Genomic DNA, 16,723 nt, shown 5'->3' with positions numbered 1-16,723 from the left:
ATAACATTCATTTTTGGAAATTTGTACCTATACACAATCAATCTTGGTTCTTATTTTTTCCCCACTCCCCTGCCCGCCCTTCAACCCCTCCCTCCCTCCCTATCTACAAAAACTTTGTTTCCGTTATTTTTCACTTTCTCCTATTCGTTGAGGTGATGCTCTTAAGTGATATAAATAGGACACACATATGTAAACACTGAATATTTTCTCTAGCGTGAGAAACTGAAAGTGTAAATAAGGACTAAAAGGTATAATAGATTATGTGAAATAGGAAGAAAAGGGACAAAGGGGAAGGGGAAATGGGAGGGGCAGGGGAAAGGAAAGTAGATTCTATATATTTTTACTGAACAATGACTTGTGCTCCTTCATTTAGAAAAGGAGAGACTCTCACTCATAGGGCATTTAAATAATTTTTCAAACCATGAAGCTGGATTTACAATGAGAGATAAATGGATGGTGTGAGATACGAGATATAACGAAGGAATGGACTGTGTGTAGTTTGTTGACTATAATTTTTTCCTTGGTAAGTTTAACTGAGACATATACAGGAAGCAAACTTGCAAGTGTAGTAGCCTACTTGGCAAGATTGTGTGCAATTAAATAAGTTAATTAGACCAAGAATACTCAGAATTCAAGACAAGTATAAATGAAATAAGTCTAACTCATGGAAGTTTAAAAACATCTGCACTGGCAAAAATGCCATATCACAGTTTTTAAAAATGTCGTAATACTAAATCTGCTTTCTTTTTAGTTTCATTTGCTTAACAAAAATAAGCCACCTCTTTTTAAATCTTAGAGACATTTTTAAATAGAAAAAAGTGATTTTTAAAGAACATTACTCATTAACCTACCTGGAGTTGTGAGCAACTTAATAATTATCTTCACAAGATCTAAAGATTTATCAAACTATATTATTCCATATTTATAATATCCCATAATTTAAGACTATCCATTTATGATCTCACCAAGTTCTCTTGATCAAAACAATCACATATCGGAAATAGCTCCCTGAACATCAAATATATATGTAAGTGATAATTTCTGAAACTGCATGAATTTTCTTTTACTACCTCCTCTTAATTAAACTTATATAATAATTATTCTGAGTTTATTTTGATGTGACAAATAATAATATATTTTTGAATGTATTTATACAGCAAAAACATTTTAATTTTTTTCCTCTGAGTACTTAATATAAATCAGCATATGTAACTTTGCATATGTATCAATCTTGTTTCAGTAAAGTATTCACCTTAATATGAGAAAACCTGTTAACAAAACTGTTGGTTTGTCAGCATTTGGGGGGACTGGAAACTGTCAAAATCTGATAATATTAATATTTTTTTTGCCCCCACAGTGGAACACCCTGACAAGATGGCTAATGACCAAGGTATGGTAACTAAATCTGTCATTTTTTCCTTCCTGTATCAGTCCTATCTGTTGGAAATGTCAGTCATTACTTTGTATTCCTCTTTCACCTGGGCCATACACCTGATGAGGCTGATACTGGCATGATGATTAATCTTGTTAATGAAGTTCTGCTCGGCTGAGGCTTTGGCTCTGATAAGGAAGATGTAAATTTTCTTGAGAGGAAATTGTTTTGTCTCTATTCTGAAGGACCAATTAAAATGTCAAGCTTCTTTGTAAGAAATAAATTTTTAGACTCTGTCTGCACTTCTGAATAATTCACATTAAGTATAATTAAGCTCAGCATAATTTTCAAGCTGCTCTTGCACCCTTTCCTGAGCTATGTATTAAAGTTCTGTGGTGCTACATAAATCACGTGTGCTTTCCCTCTGCAATGATCCTCTCTGAACAAATAAAAACAAAGTCAGGTCAACTTTTTGGTGTGTAATAACTGTTCATTTTGAAGTCAGAAAGCTTTTATTCCACAAATCAGATGCTAGTCTAATTCACTATTTTCTCTTCCTTCTGCTCTTGATAAAAGCTAATTTGTGTAGAGAAGAGGGATGGTTTTACACAAAGGAAGTTGGAGATAAATAAGTATTATCCTTCCATTCGGAGGTAGTTAACAATCTGCCATTAATCTGATTTGTAGACTGATAAATTAGGATTCTATTATCTTTAGAGAGGATTAATAGAGTGCTGAGAGAATGAGAAGAGTTCATGAGTTTCATCGTTTTCAGATGTTGTGTTCTTCTAAGGAGAGTTTGGAAATGCTAGCAACTGGTTGTCCTGTATTTACTGTTTCAAAGGTTTCATTAGTTTGTCTCCTACTTTGGACATCAGTATTCTGTCAGCAGAACTAACTCAAAAACAATATGTTGTATAAGGCACAGTACTGAGATGCCAGAAGAACACCGCTTTTGATGTGGATCCTTTTTAACTGACAAGGGTTTGATGTCCAGATGTTGGTTCTCACTAATACAGAAGGCTGCTCTCATGAGTAGTTCTTCAATAATCCTGTGTTTGGATTTTTGTCCAGTTCCTTGTACTGTACCGCCTTATAATAGTATATGGCTAGTGCTTCACAGGGGGAATAATAGAAATGATACACTGCTTGGAAACGTCTATCCATTAAGATTTCCATTAACCCAGCTGTTCCTGCCTGCTCTTCCCTGGAATTATTCTCATAATACCAGCATCTACTAAGTAGTAATATTTGTTTTTTAAAAGTTGATGAGTAATTATTATAATTATCACTTAGTGTATATTTACCTAGGTAAATTAAATATTAGTGCTGGTTAATCCAAACCTGGAATAATTTATTAATTTCTTCTAATTAATGAATGAATAATTAATCGGAAGCAATTTTATTATTTCAATTATAAAATCATTTAAATGATCTCTGTAATCCTCACAAAAATGAGTCTGGAACATCCACAGCTCCTAACTTTTGAAAATATATTTGGAAAAACTACATAGAGAAAATGACAATAAAAACAAAAATATTTTTAAAAATCACAAAAATGTTTAAGGAGCACCTGAACTGGTTGAACTTTTAGCCTCTTAGGAGATAACATGCCGAAAATTATCAGTGCATTGATTTCTAATTCTTCATGAATACCTTTTAATTATTTTATTTTTCAGTTAACTATTATTGTTATTTTTTGGTGCTAGAGTGCCCATTCAGGTTGTCATGTTTGTATTCTACATCCTGGGCTCATACCTAGCTCCTTGTTTAATGGTACTTTAAAATATCAAATACATATTTTGTAATTGGACATTTTATCCAAGACAATTGGGTGAATTATTCCTCCTTCCCTCTGACTTCACCCTATATGTTTCTTACTCAAATTCTCACATTTGCAGTGAAGTCAGAAGTATTTTCAAGAACAAAAGGAATTCCAAGGAGTTATTGTCAGTGGCTGAGTCTATTAACAAATCTAGACAAATGTACTTTTCTTCCTCTAATAATACTTAGATTCTGTCATATATTGTGATCTTTTTTCACCTTCTTCAATCATAGCTCGCATACATTTGTTCAAGTTGAAAAATTCTAAAATTTACATCAAATTTAAAGCCCTTGTGCAAAATTGAGAGGGCCTGATGACATATAATTTAGTTGTTATAAGTAGTATCATTAAATCTCTAGAGAGGAAGCATATTAAATTTTCTGGACACAAAAAGCTTGTTATAAACAAAATTGGTCTTCTGAGTTGATGGCCAAGTACTTGAGAAGTAACCAAGATCAGCAGTACCTCTAAGAGTGCTGAAAATAATGAAAGAAGGCTGGCTAGGATGCTTGCACACCCAGCAGAAAGCAAATTCACTGAGTATGTTTTATCATGCCTCCTCTTAGAACTCTTTGCCCACTTTTTCTGGAGAAATGATCCAACTGCAACATTCGTGACAGGAGATGAGTTTCTGCTTCCCTCTGGGAGAAAAGTTGACACCATGAGTCATTTCACCCCAGAGATGAATCTTAAGTAGAGAAGCAGGAGGTTAAATTTGACTTATACTGGAGAATGTGAGAAAAGTTTTGATTCTTCTGAAAGTGTGGCTTCATAAAGTCTTGTCACAGTTACACTTTTTAAGAACCTAAAATCCAATGTGAAGAAACTAAATATGAAAACAAAAAGTCATTTATATTGGAATCAAATTTGGTTTGGGAAAAATATTTTCTTCTGAGTAATAGCAATAGCAGTGTAAAAATGATACACAATTAACATAGAGGTCTTCACCCTTGGATGTCATTGTCAGTTGCTGCTATCTAGCATTTTCTTAACTCCTCACGTCTACTCTATAATCTTCCATTTCCATTCCCATTCTGTCTTGCTCCATATCCGAATCATTTTTGGAGATTTTTATGGGTACAAGTGACCAATAAACTGGAAAGCCACCAGGAAATGTTTATAGATTAAACACAGAGTTTAACTTTTTGGAGGGTTGGATGGGAAAGGGAACTGCCCTGGAAAGTGGGTGCAGTGGGAGAACAATAGCTGTGCTGTAGATAACTTTTTTCTTTTGCATTTTTAAAAATTGATTTTTACTGGTACATTTTAGGTATGCAGTATAATTGCATTCATCATTGGAAATTTGCACCTTTACACAATCTATCTTGGTTCTTATTTTTTCCCCATTCCCCTGCCCTCCCTTCAACCCCTCCATCCCTCCCTATTTACAAAGACTTTCTTTCCATTTTTTCATGTTTTCATATTAATTCCATTCCCTTTTCTTTTCCCTACCCCTCCCATTTCCCCTTCCCCTTTACTAAAAGGTATCTTTTGCATGTTTTGATTGAAACAATTCCAGTTTGTCTAAATCTGTGTCTGTGTGGGTGTGTGTCATAGTAAAATGAATCCCTGTGAAACTCTAACCATTAGTCATGATTCTAAAACCTTATGATTGATTCATTTAATCCTAATAGTACTGTGGAAGATAGTATTATTATTCCATTTGAGCAATAAAGGAGCTGAAGCTCAGAGAGTTTAAATGACTTTTCCTTAGAAACACAGCAAGTAAGCAACAAGGGGATGATTCATACCCAGGAAACCATGTTCCAGAAGCAATGATCTTAACCACCAAGTGCAGTCATTATATATTTGTTACCTGTACACATTCATAGCCACCACGTTCATAGTTGACATCTGTCTTTAAAGTTTCTATATTTGAAGCTTTATGAATTGATATTTTTCTATCCTTGACTTTCTTTTTCCATCTCTGTAACTATTCTGAATAATGAAACAAGTGTCTCTCAACCTGGGATCAATGTGTTAGTGAGAATCCACAACCTGGAGCATATGATCCTGCTTCTTTATCTCAGAAAACAAAGGATAGTGTTAATTCCACTGTCTTAGCCAAAGCTGTCAATGAAAAATACCAAATACTAGGCAGATTCAACAAGAGATTTATTTTCTTAAAGCTTGTTGGAAGCCCCTGGTTAAGGTTAAGCAGCATGGGTGTTTGGTGAGGGTTCTCTTCCTGTGTGCTGAAGGCTACCTGCTCACTATGTCTTGACACAACAGAGACAGCATCTCTGGGATCTTCCCTTAAAAGGATACTGTACTAATGCTATGTGTATTACTTCATTTACCCTTAACTGTTTCCATAGATGCCCTATATTTCAAAATAGTCACATTGGGGTCTAGGTTGTCAATATATGAATTCTGTAGGAGACACAGCTTGGTCTGTAAAATCCATAATAAAATAAAAACTTGTTATTTTTGCTACTTAAATAATTATCTTTCTGCTTTTTCAGACAAACAAGCAGAAAGTAATTTTATTGCTCAGTCACACAAATAAATTTGACAGAGGTGGAACTCAAAATGTTTCTAATTGCTGTGATATACAATTGTTCTACTATAGATTGTTAACTTACAAAAACAGCAGTGTTGTTTTTCAAAAAATGGAGGTTTTTATTTTTTTACACTTTTTAAAGCTTCTTACAGAAGTATTTTAGAAAATCTCTTTGGGCGTCGCAGTGAAGGTTAGCATAACTATCAAATATAACTACTAAAAATGATTACTCAATAAAATGTTTACTCTTAAGCGATTCTTTATTGCATCTTTATATTATGTAATCCCAAACATCATTCTCCACTTAAAGGTGTCTATGTTCGAAAATTGGGATGATTCCATCACAGACACATTTCACGTGCATTGCCGCGCTTGGCCTTTGTGCCAATAAAGTGCTATGGTAAAGACAGAGAGCCTTCAAGAGAGCAGGAAACTTTGTAAATGACCCGTGTTGCTTCTGAGATAAGTAATAAAGAAAATGCCCACTTCCTGCACTCCCAAGTGTCTTCAGTTCTCCATGACCTGCCGAAGGGGTGACCTGGCAGGGAGACAGGCAGACATTCAAAAGCCGGTTGACAGATCCTGATGCAGAAGGCCTCTGCGAACTACTGTTCCAGCAGAAGGGAAAACGAGTCTCCTCCCAGTCTTAGTAGTGGTTGCTATCAGTCTGGCTTCCCCATCACCAGCCACAGGGTGTGTACTTACTCCATGAGCACAGGATGGAATCCAATCCTTTAAATTTCAACACAGTCCTGCCAGTGCTACCAGCTGAGTGACTGTGGATTAAGAATTAACTTCTTTCACATCTTCACCTGTATAATGGTGAGTTTTGTCCACATTATCTTTTGTGTTCTATAAAGATTTAAGATTCTCTAGCCTTGAGATTGGCATGAATATCAAAAACTCAGGCATAGCCACTTAGTGTAATGTAACAACTCCTATTAATGACTGGCCCACTATGAATCAATGGCTCTCTTATTCACTGTGCCTGACCTAGCCTATTTAATTCCCCAAACAACCTAACAGATGGAGAAATGAGATAAAAAGAGGCGAAGATTTGCCCAAAGGCTCACAGTATGTAAATGGTTAGCCCAGATATATACTCAGGCTACTTAAATAGAGGAATTTTGCTCTTTGTCACTTTACAGTTTCTGGAAACGTAGTGCACTGGATCTTACTTTCTTACCAGGAAAGTTATTTGTAATGGCATCATAAATTCCCCTCATTTAAAGAGCTTTGTCCTTCCTCAGTAGGGTAGTCAGGCAGGGTAGTTAACACTACCCCTGCCATTTTACACTTCAGCAGTTTCAATCTCATGATTAAACAAAATGTTAATTATTTCCAATTTCAGCAAAATAGGGTTTGCAAGGCAATCTAGTCAAGCCTAGAATTTAGTTAATATAATCCAGACTTTGTAGGGTTTGGATTATAGCAGCCAGGCTTCTGTTTGAAAAATTGAAACCTTTAGCATCTTCCAATAGGAGCTGTTTAATTGAAAATTGAAGCTTCTTTCAACTCTTTTATTGTATATAGTTTTAATTCAGTCTATTATTCAGCTGCCTGTTGTACCCACTTGAAAAACCTATTCTCATTTGTGCTTTTCTCAGGTCTAAAATTTTACAATTCTAGAAATTATGAGTGTGGTGAAAAAAGAGAAGCGGAAAATGAGTGACGTGCTTTTCTAAAGAGTGTTAAGTACTTATTCTCTTCTCAGCAAGCAGTCAAGTAGCTGCTTAAGGCAACCTCTCAGGAGTTTTTATGTTTTAATAGGTAACTGTGAACAAAGGAAACATAGTCAGCACTCATAGGAACTGATGTGATTCACAGTAGAATTTTAACCTTCTCAGACCTGCAAGTTAGACATTTTGTTTACAGGCCCTCAAGTAGTATTTCATAAGCACATTCTTCTCTGTAAAACTCACTATATTGTTAGATCCCTTTTGCTTGGTATAGACATTATCAAAGTACAAGGTCTTCCTGGCTTTACTTGCTGCCCACGTCTGTTAGCCCTGGGTGCTGCTTCTTTGGTTTTCTTTCCAAATGATGCTTGAAAATGAACTTATTTTTACCATCAAGATTCTAGTCTGTTCCAAACTTCCCCCTCTAGCCTCATGGAAAGTGTATCCCTCTACATATACCAAAGTTAGTCACCAAAGTCTGACAGTAACTGAATATAAAGTTTATTTTTCATAATTCCCTAGTGTAACTGGTAGTATTCTCTCAGCCTTAGCAATATTTTCTTTCTCAACTGAGAAATCCTTATCTTTTATGAATACATTCTCAATTTTATTGTTTTCCAAGAAGACTTCCTTATTTTGCTGTTCTTTTATTTTTCTGTCTGTCCATAACACGCAAACTATTCCTTGCTATGTGTCCACTTTTGACAGTTTACCATTTTTTTCCTGGCTCAAAAGCCAGATTTTAAATTCTCCAAGGACAGAGAACTGGATGAATTCATTTCCACCTTCCCTCCCAATCTATAATTTGGAGTGTCACATTATAGTCATCCAATAAGTGTTTACTGAGGTAATCAAGACCCAGATATTCAGGGAAATAGTCACAGAGTCATATGGAAACTTAGACTTTACTATCCAATAAAAAGTAAAGGTTGGAGAAACCAACTGTAATGGTATTCAAGGCTGTTACTGATCCTAAGAAAGATGAAAAAGATGTAAGGACAAATATTTCCATCTGAGAAAACTATTTTCAGTAATCGTACTAAAATAAAAGATCTGCAAAAGAATACGTTCCCTATGATTCAAGAAATGGCAGTGACTCTTGTAGCTGATTTTAAACTCTTATGACCTTTTCTTGACCTATACTCTTTATGGTGTTCCTTGATAGAAAAATTATAAACTTGAATTTTACCAGATGCTTGTAGACACATTAAGGACCTACTGTATATAATATCCACTGATTAAAATTTAATAAAAATTAAAATCTTAGTTCCCTACAAGATAAATTCTAGACTTTTTGGTAGAATATATAGAGAGCATTATTACTTTATCTCTGGCCTTTTAAATTCATATACCAAATCCTTTTTTATCTGTTAAAATTCTACCCATTCTTTAATGCTCACTTCAAATGTCACCTCCTCTGAGACGCCATCCAGCATTTTTCTTTTTTTTTTTAATTGAATTTATTGGTACATTTTAGGTATACAGTACAGTTACACTCACTATTGGGATCTTGTTCCTCTACACGACAGGTCTTGGTTCTCAGTTTTTCCCCTTGTCCCTGCCCTCCCTTCACCCCTCCTCCCCTGCCCATTTACAAACACTCTATTTCCATCTTTTCATTTTCTCACATTTTTTTTCCCTTATTACTCTTCCCTAACCCATCCCACCTTCCCTACACCTTTAGCCCTTTTCTTCCCATTTCACAGTGTCAGTTACCACATTAGGATCTTATGTACTATTACAGTTTATTCACACCACAGAAACTATTCAGTATTTACACATGTGTCACTTATTTACTTCACTTAGGAGTATATCCTCAAAATGTATCCATTTTCCTAAGAATGAATCTAATTTGTCATTCTTTATGGTTAAGTAATTTTCCATTTCATAGAAAAACTACATCTTCTTTATCCAGTTTCCAAATGATGGACAAATTGGCTGTTTCCAGGTTTTAGCTATTACAAACTGTGCCACTATAAACATGGGTACACATACATCACTGTGATATGATTCTTTTAATTATTTTGGAAAGATGCCCAGCAGAGGGATGGCTGGGTCAAATGGAACTTCTACTACCAGGTATTTGAGGTATCTCCATATTGATTTCCATAGTGGTTACACCAGTGTGCACTCCCACCAACAATGGAGAAGGGTTCTTTTCTCCCCACAATGCCGCCAGCATTTATTATTGGTTGATTTCTTGATAGCAGCCATTCTTTGTGGGGTGAGGTAGAATCTCAGTGTTGTTTTCATCTGCATCTTTCAAATGACCAGTGATGTGGAACATTTTTTCATATTTTTACTTGCTGCTTTTACTTCTTTTTCTGAGAAATGTCTGTTCATTTCAGATGCCCATTTTTGAATTGGGTCTTTATATTTGGGGGTGCTGATTGTTTTGAGTTATTTCTATATTCTAGATAAAAGTCCTTTGTCTGAGGAGCAGCTGGTAACAATTTTTCCCACATTGTACATTGTCTCTTAGTTCTGCTGATGGTTTCTTTTGCAGTGCAGAAGCTTTTTAATAAGATGAGATACCGGTTATACATTCTTTCTGCTAGTTCCCGTGCTACTAAGGATTTGTTCATAAAATCTTTTCCTATGCCAATGTCTTCTAGAGTTCTGCCTAACTTCTCTTCCAGCAAGTTTAGTGTTTATGTTTTAATATTTAGATCTTTAATCCGCTTTGATTTTAATTGAGTGCATGGTGAAAGATAAGGGTCCAGTTTTAATCTTTGGTAGGTTGAGGTCCAGTTTTTCCAACACCATTTATCAAAGAGGCTATCTTTCCTCCACTGAGGATGGTCAACTCCTTTGTCAAAGATGAGGTAGCTGAGTGCATCTGGATTTGTTTTTGTAACTTCCAATCTGTTCCATTGATCCTCAGATCTGTTTCTTTGCCAGTACCATGCTTTTTTAGCACAGTGGCTTTGTAGTATAGTTTAAAATTGGGAATTGTTATACCCGCTTCCATGTGTCTGTTGCCTAGGATGGCTTTTGCTATTCTAGGTCTCTTATGGTTCCAAATGAATTTTTGGATTCTTTTTTCTAGTTCTGTGAAATATAGTGTTGGAATTTCAGTTGGCATTGCATTGAATCTGTATAGCATTTTTGGTAGTATGGCCATTTTCACTATGTTGATTCTTCCTACCCAGGAGCAGGGGATATCTTTCCATTTTCTTATATCCTCTTCGATCTCTTTTTTCAGAGTGCTGTAGTTTTCAGTGTAGAGGTCTTTTGCTTCTTTTGTTAGATTGATTCCTAGATACTTAATCTTTGGGGGACGCTATTGTGAAAGGAATTGTTACCCTAATTTCTCTTTCAGTGGGACTGTTATTTGTGTACAAGAAGGATATTGAATTTTGGGTGTTGACCTTGTATCCAGCTATCTACTAAATCTGTCAATTAAGTCTAGAAGTCTTTTGGTGGAGTTTGGTGAGTCTTCAATGTAGAGTATCATATCATCAGCAAAAATGACAGTTTAACTTCTTCCTTTGCTATCTTTATTGCTTTAATTTCTTTATCTTGTCTAATTGTTATGGCTAATGTTTCCAGAACTATATTGAAGAAGAGTAGTGATAGTGGGCATCCTTGTCTTGCTCCTGATTTTAACATGAAACTTTTCAGTTTTGGGCCATTTAATATGATGTTGGCTGTTGGTTTTTCATACATAGCCTTTATTAAGTTGAGATATAGACCATCTATTCCAATTTTTTGCAGGGTTTTATCATGAATGGGTGTTGAATTTTGTCAAATGCTTTTTCTGCATCTATCGAGAGCATCATATCCCTTTTGTCCTTGACTTTGTTAATATGGTGTATTACATTTATTGACTTATGTATGTTGAACCATCCTTGCATCCCTGGAATAAATCCGACTTGGTCAGGATGTATGATCTTCTTGATGAACCTCTCTGTATTCTGTTTGCTAGTATCTTATTAAGGACTTTTGCATCTCTATTCATTAAGGAGATTGGTCTGTAGTTCTCTTTTTTAGTTGTGTGTTTCCCTGGTTTGGGAATCAAAGTGATACTTGCTTCCAGGAATGAATTTAGAAGTATACCTTCCTTTTCAATTTCATTGAAAAGTTTGAAGACTAAAGGCAGTAGTTCTTACCTAAATGTCTTGTAGAATTCAGCAGTGAATCTATCAGGACCTGAGCTTTTCTTTGTTGGTAAATTTTTAATTACATTTTCAATGTCACTGACTGTAACTGGGGTGTTTAAAATGCTTTTATCTTCTTTGTTCAACTTTGGTCATTCATAAGTATCTAAAAATCTGTCCATTTCTTCTGTGTTTTCCAATTTATTAGAGTACAGGTTCTCAAAGTAGGTATTGACTATCCTCTGGATTTCTGTTGGATCTGTTGTGACTTTGCCTTTTTCATTCCTGATTGCATGAAGCTGAGCCTTTTCTTTCCTTTTTTTTGATAAGGTTAGCTAAGGGTTTATCAATTTTATTTATTCTTTCAAAGAAACAACTCTTTGTCTCATTTATTTTTTGTATTGTTTTCTTAGTTTCCATTACATTGATTTCTGCTCTAATCTTTATAATTTCCTCTCTTGTTCGAGCTTTGGGTTTTTCTTGCTCTTGTTTTTCTAGGAGTCTAAGAGTCATCATTAGGTTGTTTATTTGAGCTTGCTCTGTTTTCCTAGTGTGGGCATTCAGTGCTATGAATTTTCTACATAGAACTGTTTTCATTGTGTCCCATAGATTCCTGTATGTTGTATTGGCATTTTCATTTATTTGTAAAAACTGTCTGATTTCTTCTTTAATTTCTTCTGTGATCCATTGATTGTTCAGGAGAGTGTTGTTTTCATGTGTTCCTGAAGTTCCTATGGTTTCTTGTGCTATTGATCTCCAGTTTGATTGCACTATGATCTGATAATATACAGAGGATACCTTCAATTCCTTTGCATTTATTCAGACCTGTTTTGTGATCTAGTATGTGGTCTATCTTGGAGAATGACCCATGTGCAGTCAAAAACAGTGTATATTCTGATTTTGTTGGGTGGAATACTCTATAGACATTTATTAAATCCATGCATTCAATTCTTGGTTCAGTTCCAGTATTTCATTGTTGATTTTCTGCCTAGATGATCTGTCTATTTGATATTGTATTGTATTTATATCCCCTACTACAATTGTATTAGTGCTTATTTGGTTTTTCATGTTACCTAATATTTGTTTTATACAGTTGGGGGCATTAATAGTTGGTGCATATGTGTTTATGATTGTCAACTCTTCCTCTTGAATTGTTCCCTTTACTAGGATGCAGTGGCCTTGTCTCTCTTAATGAGTTTTGGTTTGAAATTTACTTTGCCTGCAAATAAGATTGATACCCCTGCTTTTTTCTGGGCTCCTTTTGCATGGAGAATTGTTTTCCATCCTTTCACTTTCAGTCTATGGGCTTCTTTTTGCACTAAGTGAGTTTCTTGTATAGAACGTATTCTTGGATTTGGCTTCTTAAACTATTCTGCCAGTCTATTTCTCTTGATTGGTGAATTGAGGCCATTGACATTGATGGTTATAACTGATATGTACTGATTTATTATTGTCATGTTACTGTCCTTTTCTTGACTCTTTTTACTTTTTCCCCCCTCTCCTTTTAATTTCTTGTCTTGCCTACTTGATTTGGTTTGTTGGGCCTCATGGTGTTGTGACCTTCATTGTCCTTTTCTAGGACATTGTTTAGAATTCCTTGTAGTGTTGATTTGGTGTTCATGAAGTTTCTCAGGTGTTCTTTGTCATGGAAGTATCTTATTTCCTCATCCATTTCAAAAGAGTTTTGCAGGATATAACAGTCTATGTTGGAGGTTGTTTTAGGACTTGAAATACCTCTCTCCTGGCTCTCCTTGACCTAATGATTTGTATTAAAAAGTCTGCTGTGATTCTGATGGGCTTTCCTTTGCATGTGATTTGTTTCTTTTCTCTTACTGCTTGTAGTGTTATCCAGCATTCTTCTAAACATAGGAGTCATGATTCCCTTCTCCTAATAGGAGTCCGTTACCCTGTTTTCCTACTGAGTTTTTTTTTAATGCCCATGTGGTTATAATTATTTATTTAACCTTCATCCATTACTCTAAAGTGTGAACCTCTATAATATTCATATTATGTCTCTTGTGTTTAGAACAGTGGATCTTCTGAACACACTTATTGAGTGGGTGAATGGGACATTGGTGAGATACGTGAATGAAAACATGTACTCTATCAGTGCCATTATTTTTACAAAGCAGCATTGCAGTCAGCAGGATGCTTATCCTGGTACCCTCATTCTGCAGCTGCAACTGCCAGAGTTGTAGTCACTTGGAGAAGGAAGATTCCTCATACTCTTGCCTCTTTTCCCTGTGATATGTGGATCTTAACTCAGACACGCATCTCATACTTGCCTTTGGGATAGACTTGAAGATCACCCAGGAGAGAAAGGCTACCATGGATCATTCTATGAATCTTGAGTGGAGTTGTTCTTTTATAAGCCACAAAAGATCCTATCATAGCCTCAGTGTTGCAGTATGGCAAGATCAAGTCATCTGGAAAGTGGGCATATTTATATAAACAGAATGCTCTTAAGATTTTAATAAAGATTTGACTACATCTGATAGAGATTTCTGGAACCCACATGCTGGTCATTATTTCAGATGCATGAGAGTAGTGGTCCCCAGCCTTTTTGGCATCAGGGACCAGTTTTATTGAGGACAATTTTCCCATGGGCATAGATTAGGGGATATGGGAGGAGATAAAATTCTCTTAAGGAATATGCAGCCTAGATCCCGATATGCCCAGTTCAGAGTAGGATCCGTGCTCCTATGAGAATCTAATGTTCCTGCTGATCTGACAGGAGATGGAGCTCAGGTGGTAATGCCACCAATAGGAAAGGACTTTAAATACAGATTAAGGATCTCTCACATTCTCCTCTGGGTAGTGTGGTTCCTAATAGGCCACAGAACTTTGGTGTCCAAGACTGGGGACTCCTGCAGTAAAGGCAAGAGGATGTGTGAGGATTCGGTGGGAGGAAAGATTTCAGAGAGCATCATCAAACATGATGCCATTAGCAATTATGTTATCTTTAATATATTATCTGTTAATTTAATTTTAATAAGATTTAATTCTAAATTCTGTGAATAATAATTACAAAAATGAATAATCTTATTGGACTTCAGATATATGAAATGTTATGACATGGGTGATCAGGGGCACTTGAGAAGTTTTTATCAGCAACCAGGTAAAGACAGATGGACTAATTATAGTAACAGTAAAAAAAAGAATCAACATTTATGAGCCTTAACTACTTGAGATTTTAAGAAGGAAACTAACTACTTTTCTGTGATCAAAATATACTGTTGATCTGTTCAGGTTCTTTGGTCCCCTAATATTTGCCTTTTGAGTTTTTGTCCTCTTTGTGAGATGTCAAGAAGGTAAAATAGAAAATATGTAACCAATGTGCTCTTGGAAAATATAGATATTGGCATAATGTTATTTTTACCTTGGTACCTAAGAAAAAATGTGATATTTATAAACTTTTTCCCACCTTAGATTTCTCAGTCAGTATTTCTTCACCTGGAAGGAGACCACATGTATGCTGTAGGCAGTCCAGACTAAAAAATCAAGCTGTGATGTCCACCAGGAGCAGGAATTAGGGGGATACATTTATTTGTTCAAATTGTCCATATGTAGGATGGCTACATCAACCAGTCTAATATCCTGATTAATATGTCAGAATTTTAACACCATCTTTCTCTCTTAAAGTTCACTGATATTAATAACTGTATGGTCATTCTATTCTTGATGTGTGCAATTATAATGTAATTTTTAGGATTCTATGAGTTTGCTTTTTAGCACAAGTCTATTCATATTTTATGATATACAAACAAGCAATGAAATTGTAAAAACTGCCTGTTATCATTAAGGAAAGGGTGGACAATGGCCTTACAATTTGGTTTCCTTACATTTTGTCTGGCCCAGAGCAGTTTACCAAGTACATTCCTATTGTGCAAATTACTGCTCTTAGACTTTCTATAGGTGACAAGTAAAACCAGAGGTTTTGAAGAAGGCAAAGCAAAAAGGATTTGTTGAACAATAAGGCTTAATATGTGGTAGAGCTTAATGTATGGCCTTATATAAAAGAATATTAATCAATTAACTTTCTTTTCTGTTTATTTGAAACAAATATATTAGACCTTTTGAAAGAGTGAGGAGAGCTCAATAGTTCTTTTCTATTAATATATTTCAAAATATCCTGTTGTCTTGCTTCCTGGACTTTGATGCCCTGACAGCTTTGTTAACAGTAAGCAATATTATCATCTGCATGATGAATTGATCACTTACATATATTTTTTCAGCTTCTGATAAATCATCTACTTGAAATATATCCCAGCATGATCTGTGTGTTGGACAGGAAAACTGTACTCAAGTGATGTTAATGGGTATTCTTTATCCACTGGTATACAAGACAAAAAATCAATTCAGTTTCCATCACTATCATCAGAATTGTGCTCAGAGAACCAATTCTAAGGACAAGAAGATAGATCTTGCTCTGCATCCTTAGAAGCATAGGTGTCAAACACTTGTTAGATGACCACTGTGCTTGTGTGTCTTAAGCTGTGGTCTGTAAATATTTCTCTAGGGATTGATAACATGGATGTATGTTGTTCTGCAGGATCCTCTCTTATCCCCACTCTGAAAAGACAGATTAAAGATTACAATTACTACATCCAGTTTCCTTCATGTCCTCTGTGGATTAACTTTCCACTATCTCCTCCTTGAATTTATAAACATCCACAGAGAAAAATTTGACTTTAGCACTGAAGTCCCAACTGAATTAATCTGTGGTGCATGCTGAAAAATTTTATCATGGGAAATATTTACCATCTGTGCTGAAAATCATAATTTAAAACAAATGTGATATTGTTTCTTGGTATGCATATACCACAATAAAAATATAGGAACAGTTTTTTAAATAATATTTAAGAAACAGAACAAAGATTGAATTGCAAAATAGTAGTAACTTAAAATGTGTACAGAAAATTAATGCATCACAAAATATTCTAACTGCTATTAGTCATTCTTCAAACATTGAGAGTATAGCATACATGTCACTTTGCTAGTGCCATATAATACAACAGTGAGCACACTTCCTAAAAGTGGTCACAATGCTTCTGTTCATTATTTTTCCTTGATTCAGAAAGCAAGGCAGGAAAGTCATGGAGATTTTAACTTTTGTCCAAGGAAGCATATTGCGCCTGCAAAAAAAGAGATTGAAAGACAACTCCTTCTGAAATCTAGCCTTTTAATTAATATCAAAGGTAATATTAAATTAGTCTTTAAATTAATATAAATATATATATATTT

At 35.2% G+C, this 16,723-nt stretch overlaps 1 protein-coding gene across 3 annotated transcripts in view; it reads left to right on the top strand.

Moving 5' to 3' along the window:
• The window catches only part of Dcc (DCC netrin 1 receptor), a 1,126,179-nt gene that overhangs the window by 1,022,733 nt on the left and 86,723 nt on the right, over positions 1–16,723 (top strand). For all 3 annotated transcript variants that reach the window (XM_033757479.1, XM_033757478.1, XM_033757477.1), the window contains exon 21: positions 1,358–1,390. In XM_033757479.1, the coding sequence (XP_033613370.1) occupies positions 1,358–1,390 (33 nt within the window). The remainder of the gene's footprint in view (positions 1–1,357; positions 1,391–16,723) is intronic.

The sequence above is a fragment of the Fukomys damarensis genome, unplaced genomic scaffold, assembly GCF_012274545.1.
Source record: "Fukomys damarensis isolate Sample0158 unplaced genomic scaffold, DMR_v1.0_HiC HiC_scaffold_30, whole genome shotgun sequence".
Classification (NCBI taxonomy): domain Eukaryota; kingdom Metazoa; phylum Chordata; class Mammalia; order Rodentia; family Bathyergidae; genus Fukomys; species Fukomys damarensis.
This window is presented reverse-complemented; position numbering and strand designations above follow the sequence as displayed.